Consider the following 16399-nt stretch of genomic DNA (forward strand, 5'->3'; position numbering starts at 1 on the left):
CTGGTAGTCTCCAAATTTTAGTCTCATAAAATCAGACCTACAGTATACAAGCTGGATGTAAATACAGTCATAGTGAATGCCTTTATGGTTAGGGATGATGACACAGAGCTTGAAGTACACTGGGAAAGCCCCCAGGTGGTGTGTGTGCACTGTCACATTCCCCCACAACACACAAATCCATTTTTAATGTAGTCGGGTCATTTGTAGTTCACTACCCATTGGCAGATTGGCATTTCCCTGACTGGGGCACTCCTAGCAAGTCGTTTTCAACTGACAGTCAGTTTGAATCAATCAGATCCATTTATGTTCAGTTAATGGGCACCAAATGTCATGGAGAGTGATGTTTGCCTACTGTAGCTGCCCATGTGGTCCACAGACAAAAGAAGGCCATCCATTTACAATCAAAACATAGATGATGTGTGGGGAGAGGCCGAGCATGTGAGAACAGGAGCAGGACTTAGAGTTCTCTCGCTGTTCTTCACAAAGATGAGCTTACAGCACTGGACAACATGTGGGCTTTGGAGGTATTCCCTGCGCCCTCCCTTGGGCTAAGAAATATGTTGACAGCCAAAGCCAACCTGGAGCTCAGTGGGGGAGAGGGAGAAAAAAGGGAAAAACTCTCAAACTCTTGCCTTTCTCTATGCTTACAGTATTTTAGTCCCCTTTCCAAAACCCCACACATACCCCAACACACACACACACACACACACACACACACACACACACACACACACACAATGTCATGCTCTCAGTCTCAGGCCAGGGCCTCTAGGGGAGGGAACAGGATCTGAGCTCTCCAGTTCACGGTCACCTTCTCACCAGCTGTGCTGAAGGCTCGCCGGTTCACTCCACTCTCTCCCCTACGAGGTCGGAGCCTGATGGTATCGGGCCTGAAGTAAATGAGGTGTTTGCTTTGGTCAGGCACGGTTGGTGAAATGGCTGAGTGCTTCTCGTGTCGTGCTTTCAGGCCGTTATCTTGTCTCACACAAATCATTTCCCATACCTTTCTTCTCTCAGGGAAACTCAATGGAATGTTCTGTTCGGGAATAGAATTATTTTCAGACGGCATTAAAAAAGGCATGGCCAGATAAGCACAAAGAAATTGCATAGGCTGACCACGGAGGGCGAGAAAGCGGGCAGTCAAGTCAAGTCTACACAGTCAATGTTTAAAATAACGGAACAGCAAAGTATTTCAGTGAGCCACGTCGGGCAAAATCTAAGATAAAAGTGGTAATAAATAGTAGAATAGAGTAGAATAGTATGAAGTAGTTAGTTACTAACATGAATACATTTTACAGAAATAAATAGAAGAGAGAGAGACAGATAAATAAATAGAATAAATAGATTTTTTTAAGAGTCAGCAGGTACACTGTACAAGGTTTCCAGTGCAAAATATTTCTCATGTGCAGAAGAGCATTGTAGTGCAAACATGGTTCAAAGTTCAGACTTCTTGTATGAGGTTAAGTAGAGGGTGAGGGGTTGGGAAGGGTTGCTGATCATGATTGTCTCATGAGGAAGCTTCTCCAACACACATATTGCACACTGCCCTCTCCCCACATACACAGCACACTATCCCATCTCCCTTGTCATCCCCCCAACACACACACCAAGACCCCTGGCAGTTGGGTTAGCCCCTTGAGCCACGATTCCGCCCCCCCATAAATGCACAAATAGGCTGACACCAGACATAATTTCACTGCATTTCTTACTTCCAGTAACTATATGCATGTGACAATGAACTTCCTTGTATCCTTGTATCCTTGATCTGTCTGGAGAACCACACTGACAGAGGAGACGGTAGTATGCGAATTGAAATTGGCAGGGATGGATTACTGCATGGGCCTACCGGGCCCAGGCCCAGGGGCCCATGGGGTCAGGGGGCCCTGAAGCCCAAGCTTTTGCATGGAATCATTGCCTCAATATCAACAAATCAGGATGTAGGCTATGAATCTGATTGAATGTAGTAATGGCCATCCCCAAAATGCACCAGAATACAGGAAATCACATCAAACAAATTAAAAAAATTCTGGGGGAGGACCCTCTGGGGGGGGGGCCTCAATACATCTGGGCCCAGGGGCCCGAAAGTTCATAATCCGCCCATGGAAATTGGTCCAAAAGGTCATTTTCTATTTTCTTGTACCTACTGTAAAAACATGAGCTAATAATCAATTTTGCCTGACATGCATGAATTACCTACAATTTCTCACCTAAAAAAATAATTTATTTAGAAATGCATGACATTCCACAACTTTTGAAGATGTTCTACCAATAAATGCATGAAATTGTTATTAGCTTAGGTTAGCTCTGTCTAGAACACCTGGTTTCTGGCCAGCTAGCCTAATTATATCAATAATGCTGCCTTGTTATCCAGGCCAGGAATGCCCCACTGCCCCACATTACCTCTACCGGTGTATACAGTCAGTGTGCACATCCACAAATATGTGTGGGTCCACTGAGGTCCATGTGACAAACCCTTCATTATCAGCAGATACAACAGTTCTGTGTCCTGACTGTACACTCATGCTTAGTGAGACCCAAGACTGTTGACTGTGGCAAGTGTCTTGGAGTGGAGTGGGTTATTTTCACTGATCCCCTCAGAAGTAATATCATCACTCACTGACGGCCGTAAGTGGCATATTTATAATATTATTTTATATGTGGGATGGGAGAGCGGGATTGTTGTTGTTTTAACTAAAGTCAACCTATCGCCAAGGGAACATGAGACAAAACTCATGCAGCTCCTACACAAAGTGTACTGTACATCATCAGCTGAAACACAGCAAAGTGCGTAACAGACAACAATATGCGCTCCCAAAAGAAGTGTTGTTGTCTTGTGGCTCAGCTTAGTTGGGGTATGTTGATCCAGCTGGATATGTTGAGCCATCTGAGAAAACAACTAGTTATTTTATTAACCAGATTTTATTGTTAAAAATATAATAATTATTAATACAATTCCCTATTCTCTCATTGTTTTTCTCGTTCCAAGTTTGGTTTGGTTTGGAGTGGTGGAGTGCATAGCGTACTACTTTTCTGTGTCCGTGGCAGATGGACAAGAATGCCTGCATTTCCAAGCAGTGGTGCATCCACACAGGTTAGGAAGGCACATTCCTTTACAAACAAAACACAAACAAATATGTCCTACTGTATTACAAGTTTTAATGGAGAATTTTGAACTATTTTAAAGGCCATTTAAAAAATGTTTTGCAGGTAAATACAGGCCCAGTATGGCTCCAGAGGAAACATGGAAGGCAAATCTCCGCTGTCTCAACCTATTTGTCATGGAGGAGGTGGAAGGCTAAAGCATCCAGGGATAGCGCAGTGTGAGTCAACCAAATGCTGCCGGAGGTGCACACACCCTTCCCTTACAATAGGGTAATTTAATGGATTAATAATTTAACTAATTAATAAGGTAATTTAAAAGATGAGGTCACACTTGAATATTTTATAAGAATGCTGTATATCAGCCCAGCCCTTTAAATCTTCTCATACAGAAGGCCTAGATAAAGAGAGAGGAAGACAATGACAAAGCAACTCATTTTTGTTTTGCTTTGCAATTGTGGTCATCCCTTACATGATGGAGGAAATGAAAAATATCACATTTAAAATGAATTTGGTCAGTTCCAGGTCAAGAGAGTGGAAAGGGATTCAGAAGAGTTCAGTATGATTCACTGACTAAGGGGAGCAGGATGAAGAGTGTCAATGCAATTCCTACAGTCAATTGATGAAACAGAAGAACCACATTATGCAGTAGCCTATTGGTGGAAATGGGCCCTGGCATCACAGGGTTTCAGCCTTCCAGATTTCCCCAGATTTAACTTAAACCAATCTGTTGTTATTTGTCTCAAATGTGTTTGTTTTGAGTTGCATACTGCAGATCATGTGACTTATTAGACAGGAAATGCTTCCAAAGAATGAGGCCGAATACATTTTGCTTAACCTTGCCTCAGTGCATAATTAGAGACGGATGCTACTCACTGCTGTCTGTGGCCTGTTGCATTTCTACCACACTAGCCTTAATTACACGATATCTGTTGCCTCTTGAAATTTGACACCATATTAATTGTAAGGGTATGTTCCCCCATCACTCTGGAAACCAGGGCTGACTAGAGATATAGTGTACCACCCCCATAAATATTCCATTATAGCGATAAGGATGGAGAAAAGAGACGGAATTCCTACCCATAATAAATCACATAATGGAGTCCGTATTACAAACTATGCCACTGCTGAACAAGTAAAAAAAAAAATGGACTTTCCCATTTGTCATGGTAAACAAACACTGTTTGAAGTCCACATGGTGTGGTGAATTTCAAATAGGATTTTTCTGGTCGTGTTTTTTACTGGTGTGACTTTGAAAAGGAGCTGGAGCAAAAACAAACACAAAGTTTCTCATCCTGTTCCGTTTCCACTGATCTTCCTTTATTTGGGTTGCTAATCCACCTTGGCAACAGGAACCCACTGACCCTCACAACAACAATCCCCGTTTTTGAATGGGGTCCAGAGATAACAATGTGAACACATCCTTAACTCCATTATTGATCATAAAGTCCTGGCTCAACAGTAGTATTGCCAGTGTATTATCTACCAGCTGTATAAATAATAAATATGGACCATCTGCGTGGAAAAGTGCATTTCAAACATAAATATTAATATATTTTTATAACCAGAGCATAAAATGAATGAATCAGGCTTGAGAAAATAAAAACTCCCCAATGCACGGTCTTGACTCATGAAATATTAACATTGTGCATTAAAGCTAAATGAAATCACCAAACAAGTCGTGTCGAGGTTTATTATAAACACATTGAAATGGACTTTATTGTTGACCACCACCATATCAAGAAGGCTCCACATCACAAGCATGGTCACTCTCAGACGCGTCAGTGGGATACGGGACTGTCCTGTGAGTGTGACCACGCAAGGCAAAAACTGTCACTTCATAAGTCCGTTATGTCCTGAGAAAGAGCTCGTCACAGAACATAAAAGTAGAAACGTTAGAAAATGTCCACCTCTTTCATGACGTCTTGCACACACGCAACAATAGACTCATCTCATGGCTTTTCCCAAACAAATCCCTTTGCCAGAACATCTTTAAACAACATCAACAAAAACATCAACAAAAACAAAAACAGTGGTGATCAGCTCTTCTGAACATGGACTCAACCACACCTCAAAGGCAGTCTCTGAGGGAAATCATCGATATGGCTGACGGCCCTTTGTTCGCTCCAGACCTGGAATGGCACGTGCCAAATCTCACACTGTTACCGGTACGGAGGCTCTGGCTGGTGAGGGCTGGGCCGGTACAGCTGCTGCAGCCGCATGGGCCGGTTGGGTGCAGGCCAGCCGGGGATCTGTCCGATTACCCTCAGACCCACGGCCTTCCCTGGGCAGGGGTGTGCAGCAGCTGGCCCTGACGCCTGGGCCTGTCCCTGTATCAGCCCCGGTCGCGAGTCCACGGGAGGTAGGCTGATGGCGTGGGCGGGGGCCGACGAGACGCCCAGGGGGAAGTGCGGCACGAGGATGGCCGGCGTGAGGCCGTAGCGCAGCTGGAAGACGCGGGGCTGGACCTGGGCAGCCGTGACGCCGTTGGGCCGCGGCGGCTCCGGGCCGTGCTCCCCTCTCCTCGGCCCCTCGTCCGCTGGCTTCAGCTTCTGCTCGGGCCGGTTGAACTCCTGGATTTTCTCGGCCTGTGCGCGCCGGATGTGGTAAACCTTCCTGGAGCTTTGGAAAGACTCTAGGAATCCCTCTAGAGACACTCTGCCCTCCATAAACCGCTCGAGCAAATCCTGCGGAGAAGAGAGAGAGAGAGAGAGAGAGAGAGAGAGAGAGAGAGAGAGAGAGAGAGAGAGAGAGAGAGAGAGAGAGAGAGAGAGAGAGAGAGAGAGAGAGAGAGAGAGAGAGAGAGAGAGAGAGAGAGAGAGATATTACACAGGAACACATAAACTATACAAACAAACTCCGAAAATGTTTGAAACATCCTCTCAACGATCTCTAGATATGTGAATTCGAAAGCTTAGAATGACCAAAAGGCAGCTGAGCAAACAGGTTAGCGGCAAGGTCTCTGATCTGCATAGGGCACTGTGAGGCTAAGCACCTCACTAGCCCTCCATCCTAATGAGTACATTTGTCAGTAATCAGTGGGGAGCAGGTGTCAGAGCCAGTCTCTCTCAGTATGGGGGTGCTGAATTATTGATGATGTCTTGTCTGCAAAGACCCCCCCCCTACACACACACACACACACACACACACACACAGTCTCTCTCTCTCTCTGCCCCTGTGGTCCCCACCCTAAACACAACAATGTGAGCTCTTACTAGGGCATGGCTAATGGAGGGAGGGCAGTGAGGAAGTCAAGCGCACGCGGGGCTACCTGCACTTAAGGGACAACTACCATATGCACAAGCTGAAACCTGGACCGACATGCGATCTGATTCGGCTACCAGCTGCTCCACTTTATGCCATCATTTAGTTTTAGCTGGAAGTTCACAGGGAAGAATGGATGGTTAAAAATGAATGGCTGGGACAGAGAGGGTCGAATCAAGGATCTTTGGCTGGGAGCTGAGAGCTTCAGAGGTAGGAAGCAAGACTCCGGCTTGTGATGGGGGTGGGGATCGATGGGATTAATTCACCCAATAAACAAATGGGTCGCGGGGCCATCCATTTCCCCACCCAGAGTGGCTCAGCTCCGCCTTCCTGGGCCCTCCTGAAAGCCAGCACTCAGCACAGTTGTAGTTATGAACAAAGCTCGCCCCATCCATCAGCCCCCACCCCAGCAGCCTAACGACTTCTCGTCTCAGAGCCATTGATTGGCGCTGGGGTACTTATTTATGGGCCTGTGGTGGATGGCCTTGGGTGGCTCCAGTGGCCAAATGAAAGACCACGCAGACAGGAGGGGGAGGGGGTCCTCTGGGAACACAAGTCATCTTTCTAATGAGAATGTGCTGCACAGAGCAGCATTTCCTTCAGTGTTCAACACACTCTCACTTTAAAAGGATTAGCTTATTAAGGTTAACAAGATGTTCTAATGCTTGCTTGTCAGCTTGACTAAATGCAACACACACTGAAGAAATCACACAATGACGTTCCTTTACACCACGAGAATGGCAAATATTCCTGCAATCCTGCTACACAGCATATATGTTTTGCTCTTCCTGAGAGCTCAGTTTAAGGTTACATTGAATGTAATACTGCACATCTCAAATAGAGAGTGTGCACATGAACTCTTGTTTCATCCCCATCTCCATCATGGTTCACCAAGAACATTCCAGAGTGCTAAAGCAGCCGAGAGAAGATAGCACTGTGCAGATGTGTAGATGTGCACAGTGTAAAATGCAGTGTAGACACAATAGCAGTGTGGCTGGATCTCAGTGCAGAGGGAGCACTCGGTGGAGCCTGGCTGGCTGTCGGGTTAATTAAAAGTAGGGGGATGTAGGTGTTCCACCTCAGGGAGCAGCTTCTCCAGAGCGTCAGATGAGATCACAGCAGACCTCGGGCCTCCAGCGCTCATTGTTATGCACAGGCTGCAAATTGATTTCATCAACGATCTAATGACGGCCCAGCCCTGGTGAAAATGCAGCAAGTATAAGTATGTATACTCTTTTGATCCTGTGAGGGAAATTTGGTCTCTGCATTTAACCCAATCCGTGAATTAGTGAAACACACACAGCACACAGTGAGGCGCACACTAATCCCACAAGCACACACTAATCCCGGCGCAGTGAGCTGCCTGCATCAACAGCGGCGCTCGGGGAGCAGTGAGGGGTTAGGTGCCTTGCTCAAGGGCACTTCAGCCATGCCTACCCCGGTTACAGGTCTGAAGTGCTAACCAGTAGGCCACGGCTGCCCAAAGTGGCACGGCTTGCCCAAAGGTGGTTAGCGACCTCCGCAAGTCTTTGTTCCTCCTTTGTCGTCGATAAGACTTTAACACGTATGCATAATTAAAAGGAACCAGACTGACTTGGAGGGGAAAACAGAACTCACTGCTGTGTTGAGTGGAACAAGCGCATTGGAGGCAAATGCTTCTTTCATGTGCTTTCAGATTCAATTTCCCCCTTAAGCAGTTACCAGTGCGTGATGGGTACTTCAGGCTACATGGGTTTGAATGCCACAGTGTGAGATTCTCATGTTATTTCAGCAGCGTAACATGCCCAACATTTACTGGAGAAGATACAGAGCCTGAAGAGTTGCTTTTTAGGTAGTCTAGACAACCACACGAGAAAAAAAAAAACATCAAAACGTCACAAAAAACATGTGATGGGTTTACCTCCGATTCTTCCTCGGCGCGCCCAACTTCCTCTAGCAGAAGATTCTGAGCCGTCTTGGGACTGTGCTTCTCTGTGTAGGCCTCTGCAAAAACACAAACAAATTCATAATCACATTAGCAACACCAGTCTGTTAGGAATGTTGGATGCAAATCATAGCAAAATCTCTTCACTCCTCCGCTTTAGGGAGACTTGACAGGGTATTTGGGACGCAGTCTGTTTTCGAGAAGAGGCTTTTCTCCCAGAAGGGCGGACTTGAACGTTTTTTAATTTTATTCTAGAAGGCCAAGAGTGTGGTCATGCTGAGGGGAAGAGCAGCCTGTGTCCCTAGTGAACGTCCGCTGGCCTTTGTGTCAACTAACAGGGGCAAACGCCACAGAGGGAGGAGAGGTTTGCAGTGTCACTGGTCGTCCTGGGGGGCTGGGGAGAAAGCGATCACATTCTGTTAGCTCAACTCAGCTGATGGAGGTGTGGGTGGGTGGGGGGTTTCTCTCCCTGGGGTGGTGTTGTGTGGTCGCCGTGGCAACGAGTCGTTAATGCTAATGCACACATGTGCTTGCCACCGCGGGGCACTGAGCAGGCTAGCAGAAACTCATCTAGTGACCGTATAGGGCAGAGAAAGGTCATCAGAGTGTTATAGCCTACAAAAAAAAAAAGAAAATATGAAAATGGTGGAAAGGCAGGGATGGTTACGATTCTATATTTCACTCAATATTAATCACTGTTTGAGAATGCCATAAAGTCAATTTTGCACCACATTTTATTACTACTAGACCTATCACAGTGGTAGCATTCACACAATTTCTCTAGATCTACTAATTGGTCATGTCATTTCGCTGGACCCCAGCCAGCGCTCCCTTTGCAATCTTGGCAGGGGGAACCACAAATAACGATTACAACAGGCCCCTATTCACACTGCCCCTTCACAACACCACTGCCTCGACATCAATAATCTAAACCCACTTAAAGACTGCCTCTGCCAACTGCTTTTCCGTGTGTGTCTTTGAGAGAGGCAAAGTTGCACAAGCGAGTAGGGGTGGGGACCGTGCCATGTGTGTGACCCCTCCACCCCAGATGTTGGTGCTCTAATGGAAAGCGACAGACAGCCAAACAAGCACTTTGTGAGCAGCTGTGGCTGACCTATATTTTTTCAAAGAGAAATAATTCAGTGTGCCTAAAGACAAGAGCCTCGCGTAGCGTCGACCAGGAGCCTCCGGGGCACGCCGTGTTGGGCGAGTAGTTCAGCGTCGGAGCTTTTCAGCAGAAAGGGTGTCTGTACAAGGATGATGCCGTCCCAGCAAGAGTGTCTGTGTGTCTCTCTCTCTCTCTCTCACACACACACACACACACACACACACACGCACAAAGACATGAAGTGCTCACTTCTCCTAGATGGCAAGACATAGGAAAATAAAAGCTAAAACAACCTGAAATTCCTCCTTGTATTCGCCATCCCATTCATTTATCCTGTTTGAGTTTTGTCAGAGAAACCAAGAAAAGCAAAAAAAGATTAAGATATTAAAAATGGTCAACACTTGTGACTTGTGATCTTCATGCTAAGGCTCAAAAGGAATGCAAGGAGCAACTGGTACAAGTGCAGCTCATAAGCCAGACTACCAACTAAACATCCTGAATGTGCCTTTAAAATCTACAGTAAGCAGAGCGAGGCCAATCCACTGCTTTATAGGCACATTCCCGCATGTGTGGGGGCCTCATTTTTCATTTCATTCAAGTGTTCTTCCCAATGCAAAGTCCAACGTGATCTCTGCAATGAAAACACAATATCAAACTGCATGACGAACAGGACACCAGAGAGAAGTTAAAGATCACACCCAAAAGCTCATGACAGCAGCCGAGAAATTTGAAGGAGAATAACAGAAAACCCATAATTATTCTGTACGAGCTAATTCATTTGGTAAAAGACACAACAATAGTCCTAAAATATATTTGTACACAGCTGACATAAGCAGCTGCAAAAATTACAGAATACCATTCTGACAATTGCTTCCTCTTGTACTCTGGGATGCTGGATGTGATTTGTATGGTCTAGTCCATGTGTGGAACGCTAGCTGTGTTATTTATGTCCCTCCTGCTTCACGTAGGGTCCAGCAGCTCATTAGGCATTTTATTTTTGTTTTCTCTGCGTCGAGAACAAACAGCACGCAAGGGGGTTTTGTTTATCAGTTGGGAGTTGGGACTGTGAAAGGAGCATTTGGAGACGGCCTGATTGGACTCACATGTGCTCGACATGCCTCACCAGCCATGTGCACCGCTCTGCCAGCTCTGCTCGCCACTTTGAGCTCTCTTTCAGTGGCATCCAAAACACGGCCACGTGTGCCGACCTGTTTTTCGCACAGCGAGAGTTTGCCTAAGGACTCAATCTGCTTTCAAAAATTAGCCTCTGAAATTACAGGTGCAGCTTAAAACTGCCAGAACCCAAGTTTATAGCCGAGGAATGACAAAGGATGTTTTGTGTGATGTATTCATTGGCCTTATTGTATTCAATCATCTGCCCTGAGACATTTCAATGAAGGCTTTATGACACTTCAAAACCCCCAGATACTTCAAAGAACCTTCTGTTTGGAAGCACAGTTAAATCTGGAGAGCTTTTTTTCTGTGTTGATTGGGTTCAAAACTAAAACCAATACAAAAACATGTCAGCACCCCTCCCTCCCTCCTCACACACACACACACACACACACACACACACACTTCCTGTCAGCACAGGGGGTGCTCTTTTGTGGTCTCCAAAGATAAATACCACCAACTGTTTTTCCTGCCGGCCGGCTCCACCGAGCTCAAATAGCAAAACTGAACTTGATTAACTTTCCGCAGCAGTGCGAAAAAAAGGGTTTTCAGGACCGGATTGTCAGTCACCACTTTTTTCACACTCACTGCTTTCTCACTGTCCCACCGTCTGCTGAGCAACCTCTGACAGATTCTGTCTGAACATCCTCATGAAACCTTCAGTGCAATTACACAGGGAAGACCACACACACACACACACACACACACACATACACACAGTCAGATGTATATGATGTATGTGCTCCAGTTGCCACGCATCCTCCTAGGCAACAATGTAAAGGGATGATGACTCATGTCATAGGCCTGGAGACAGACAAACGCCTACATGGTTGCCTTCACTACACAAGGGAGCTACTGTGCTTCCACATCAGCCTGAGTAATGTCCCTTGGTGGCTCCTCTAATAAAACTCTTTTCTGTTCAGGCTTTGAGCTCTATGGGATGAGCTCATTGACAAACATCCCTGTGTTTGAGCGCTTTTCATGGACATAATGAGATCATTTCTGGCTCATGCACTCCATACCACCATCCATACTATCCGTAGCACGCGACGCCACGCAGCCTCAAAACGCATAACATTGCATAATTTCACGTTTCACTTGACATATATACATTATTGCAATGTTTTCTGCCGAGTGGCTGCGAGGTGTGCGGTTCTCAGGGGGATAGATTACACGGCCTGCGAGAGGCCTCACTCCCTCCAGTGGTGTTGCTAAGCTTGGTCGTGGTGGGGAGCTCAATAGGCCTAATCCAACTCTGCAGAATTCCCCCACGCCAACCTTAAACACCGAGAGCCGAGAGGGGGCATCTCGCTCTCGCTAATTACACAGTCTCCCACGAGCACCAACCGACACCGTCCCACAGAAATATGTGGCCTCTGCGCTGACCCAACGGGGAGCCGGCAAACAACCATCTCAGCTGTGTGATTAAGTGGAGGCTTTAGGTGGAGGTGCCCTTTTCACAGTCAGGCTGATGATGGCGCCTCTCCAAGTAGCCCCCTCTGGTTTCTCTCTCCCTCTCCCTGGTTTGTCAGTTTCTCTCTCTCTCTTCTCTCTCTCTGGTTTGTCATTCTCTCTCTCCTATAGGTACACACTGAGCTGGAAGGGTCCCGTTGTAGCGTGTCAGTGGAAAGTGTTAGCGCCTTAGCCAGGCAAGTGAATGATCAGCCAGTGTAGCGAACGCCAACCCCCAGGTTCCTGTGTGGCATCTGCAGGTCACGGTCTAATGGTCTTGATATAATTGCGCTCAGTGCTTCAGGCCATCCTTCTGAGGGAAAAAACTAGGCTATGGCAAGTCCACACATATGCCATGCTGCGTCCCACTTCAGCAGGCTGGCTAGGTACCCCAAGAGGCCAGGAATGTGATTTCACATGATGTGGATAAAAGGTACAGGAGGAGGATGACGACGAGGAGCAGAAGAAGAAGAAGAAGAAGAAGATCAGCACATTATTTTTTGCCCACACATGCTGTGGGTCCCATTACAGTGTAAAACAAAACAGCCCAACAGCTACGCTATACATAGAGCCAGTCAAAACAATGCGAGAGTATTATGACTACAGATCAACACCAAACACCAGTGAGCTCCGTTTTCTGGCTGATTTCCACACTACCAAAAGTACTCATGACTGGATGAGCTCGGGTTACGCAATAGCTCGGTAGACCAAGGCTGGACTCCACGCCCACTTTCTAGCATTACAGCCTGAGGAATTGAACCAAATTCTTTCTCTCGCTTTCATTCTCTCTTGTTCTTTTTCTTTCACCCCCTCTCTCTCCTTGCGTTGTGGAAATGGGAATCAGATGTTTTGGAGGAGGAAGGATCTCCCACCCATCCTGCCTGACGCTGCAGCTGGAGGGCTGGTGCATGTGCAAGAGTGTGGTGACAGGAAGGTGAACATTCCACCCTCCTTCCGTCATGGGACAGCTGCGCAGGGACCGCTCAGTGAAACAGTGTTTCGGAGCGGAGACGAGACGAGAGAGTGGGAGGGAAGGGGGAACTAGGAAAAGGAGGATCAGCCATGCCGCTCAAGTGATGGAGACTTCCGACACAGAGACTGCCCTTCCGCCAGACCGTGTAAGCAGACTAGCAGATATCCTTCATCCGTATACATTTCTGTTTCGGGGCAGGACCGTAGAAGAGGAAGCCCACCCCACCCCCTACCGAACCCTCCAACCACCACCCACAGAGCTCAGTCCAGCCCACATCCCGGCCCTCCCCCTGTTGGTCCCTCAGCCCTGACAACGGGTCAATTTCCTGCTGGCTTTTGAGTCAACCCAACTTTTCCCATAACCATGTGCGCCTTCACATGCGGCCCTCGTCAAAAGACCGGGAGAGGGGGTGGGCCTGCCTCGGACACTTCTGACAATCATGTGAATCTTGCCCTTTTCTTTTCCACACAGCGGAGGTGGAGTGAGCGGACAAAGGGCCTTTCAAACAGATTTGCAACACCAGTCAGGCTGCACAATGGTGAGGGTGGGGGGAAATGGGGAGGCAAAAAAGATCAACAAATAATTCATATGTGTTGGGTTCGCCTGAATGCAGGAATGCTACAGGGATCGGGGCAAGGAGTGGGGCGGGGGTAGCCTGTAGCGCTGTTCCACCCCCTCTATGAATTAACAAAGCTGCGAGACAAGGAGCTCATCTGAGACCTTGTAAAGGGCGACCTCCACTTGAATCCTTTAGTGAGTGAGAGAGAGAGAGAGAGAGAGAGAAAAAGAGAGAGAGAGAGAAAGAAAGAGAGGTGTGCTACACTTAAGCAGCGCTCCAGGCGGGCCCAGTAGTACTCCGGCAAATACAGCTTGTTCATTCTCAGAGAAACACCCGCGCCAGACACTGATGTTAGCATTCACAGTCAGCCACAATTACAAAAGCATTGCAGGGTTCGGGTCCCTTGTCTTTATTTTTGCAATTCTGCCTCACATGGATGGGCTTAGTTTGGACATGGATGGGGGTAGTTTGGTTTGTTTTATCTGAAGAAAGTATTGATGACTAGATAGAATTTGCTTTCCTTAGCCGGACAACACTACAATAAATTATCCAACGAAAGCATGAGAACCAGTCTGCCTCAGATATTGCCAAAAGAGACAGGAAAAAAAAAATATTTTTTGATCCTGGCCGAACTACAGAAAGAAAGAAAAAATCTGTGAGAACTTTTCCCTCCCTATTAAAACAGGCTCTCTGCCTCCAGGCAGAAACATGATCAACATGAGTAAGTGTGGTCCGTTCCAGGCAGGTTATTCCTGGCTGGTGCTGAAAGGGGGTGGGACAGCTAGGTGGAGACCTCTCGGCCCGGTCAGGGCCTCTGGGACATGATAATTTTACTACACCTATTTGAGGGGGATGGCAAGCTGCCAAGTGGACAATGCCACAGTAGACCAGACAATAACGTGGGTCTGCTGTTCCAACCTGCCTGGTCTCAATTTCATGAGACATGCTAGATGCCAGTGGTTGTTTTTAGAAGTGAGTAATATTGTAATATTCACTGATGTATTGGAACGTCACTGTACATAAACAACACAATTAAACAGAGGTTACAGTGGTAAATCTTGCTTATTTTAGTTTTCAATGTGCTGGCAGTAGAACTGTAAATACTTAATCTCCTGCATGGAGTGGATAAAAAAAGAAAGGCAAGATATGTGAAACAAACTCACTCAAGTTCCACTTTAACATCAAACTATGTGCCAAAAAATATAGCCTACACCAAATCAACATTCATTTTCTCCTTGTGCTGCCACGTACATTTACCCATGGAGCATGAAATATTAATGCAACCTTCAGCTTACCCAGTCGGCTTTGTTTTTCCCTGCAGGCAGTAGTCAGTCTTGCCAGCTCCTCGTACTTAGCAGCCAACTGAAGTTTGCCATTCTGGAGGCGAGGCCGACGTGACAGGCTCTCTTCAGCCAGGCTGCGGTTGGACGTCAATAGCCCCTCTCTGTCCACCTGCAGCTCCTGAAACTAAACAAAAAAGATCTGGTTAGATCCAGACTCCAGAACGAGAACTCTTGAGCAAATCTGAATGACAAACACTTAATCAAATGTAAAAATGTGGGCTGAAACAGGTAGGGTCACAGGAATACATGATGAAATGATCAGATTGTGAAACATTTCTCTGAAGCCGTGTGCTGGTTTTCCCCCAACATGCAACAAATCAATGTTACAATGCTTGTGTATTTGTCAAGCACAAATATACTGCTCATTTGCATCTGCCAAGATGTGGACATGTCTCCACAAAGCCTGGTCTTGACTGAAACATTGATTACAACTTCAGGGTAGCTCAGGTCAAGCTTTAAACAGACAGAGAGAACCAGACAGGCCAAGACAACGTGAGCACACTGGCCCAACCACACAGGATGTGGGCAACGGCGAAGACGTCAGACCTCATTAGCAGACTTGTGAAGCATGCTGAAGTCAGAGCAACTTAAGTACAACATCATGGACACAGGCTGTGTTGAAGTAAATTACAGTTTACAAAGGGTAAAAACTGACGGTGCAGAACCGGGCCAGTGTCCAATAGCACCTATCAGGCCAAGAAGATGGGTCAGTGGTGTGTGTTCTCAAAACATTGTAACTCTCCACCATGTAACTATGCTGTGCTGCTGGGTGGTATAACCTACATACATTCTGGGTCAAGGGCTCGCTTCAAGTTTCCGTGGCCAGTCAGTTTTGAGGCTTTTAAGACTTCAGCCATGCTTGTTGGCAGCCTCGGAGGCTGAAACGTCCCCGCTACTACAGGCACTTCAGCTGAAGCTTGCCTAGCTCACATACCAAAAACCAAAAAAAAATTCATGACTAACATCTGAGCATTAGAAGCACTTGAACTGCAATAAATAACAGTTGTGCTTTAAAAGAGCCAAAAAAGCCATCTAAAAAAGAATCCTTCTACAAGAGTCACTAAATATTGTGATGTGAATATGTTTCTATGGTTATTTATAAATGACTTCCAGATGAAGTAGTCAGTTTAATTTTCTTTCTTTCTAAAAATACAGTTCAAGGGGTACGACTGAGATGGTGATGGCAATAAGGGTGTCTATTACACTGTCAAGTAAGCTCACCACCGGTTGCACTAGTTGGACACTTTTAGGCAAATGCAGATCATGGCGGCCAATCACTGTTAAAGTGCTCCACTGGCAAAGAATGGCACCAAGAGGCTCTTCCTACAACACTTCCCTGGTCCACTGGAGACTAACCGCCTCAGGGGGAAGGAGAAGTCCAAAAGCATGGGCTCATGGAAAGCATGCACAAGGCTAGGACATCGCTTCAAACCACAGACCCCGCTTCTCTCTGCAAGTGGCTGAAGCCAGACTATGTTTGGGTCTAATTGGAATTCAAATTTTC

General features: G+C 46.6%; 1 protein-coding gene across 1 annotated transcript in view; it reads right to left on the reverse strand.

The window, feature by feature from the left end:
- Positions 1-4564: 4564 nt before the first annotated feature.
- The window catches only part of vps37d (VPS37D subunit of ESCRT-I), a 20895-nt gene continuing 9060 nt past the window's right edge, over positions 4565-16399 (reverse strand). The window contains exons 2-4 of the mRNA XM_048269978.1: positions 14848-15019; positions 8264-8346; positions 4565-5786 (exon numbers count right to left, since the gene is read on the reverse strand). Of these exons, the coding sequence (XP_048125935.1) occupies positions 5262-5786; positions 8264-8346; positions 14848-15019 (780 nt within the window). The 3' untranslated portion in view covers positions 4565-5261. The remainder of the gene's footprint in view (positions 5787-8263; positions 8347-14847; positions 15020-16399) is intronic.

This window comes from Alosa alosa, chromosome 2 (genome assembly GCF_017589495.1).
Source record: "Alosa alosa isolate M-15738 ecotype Scorff River chromosome 2, AALO_Geno_1.1, whole genome shotgun sequence".
In the NCBI taxonomy this organism is placed as follows: Eukaryota; Metazoa; Chordata; class Actinopteri; order Clupeiformes; family Clupeidae; genus Alosa; species Alosa alosa.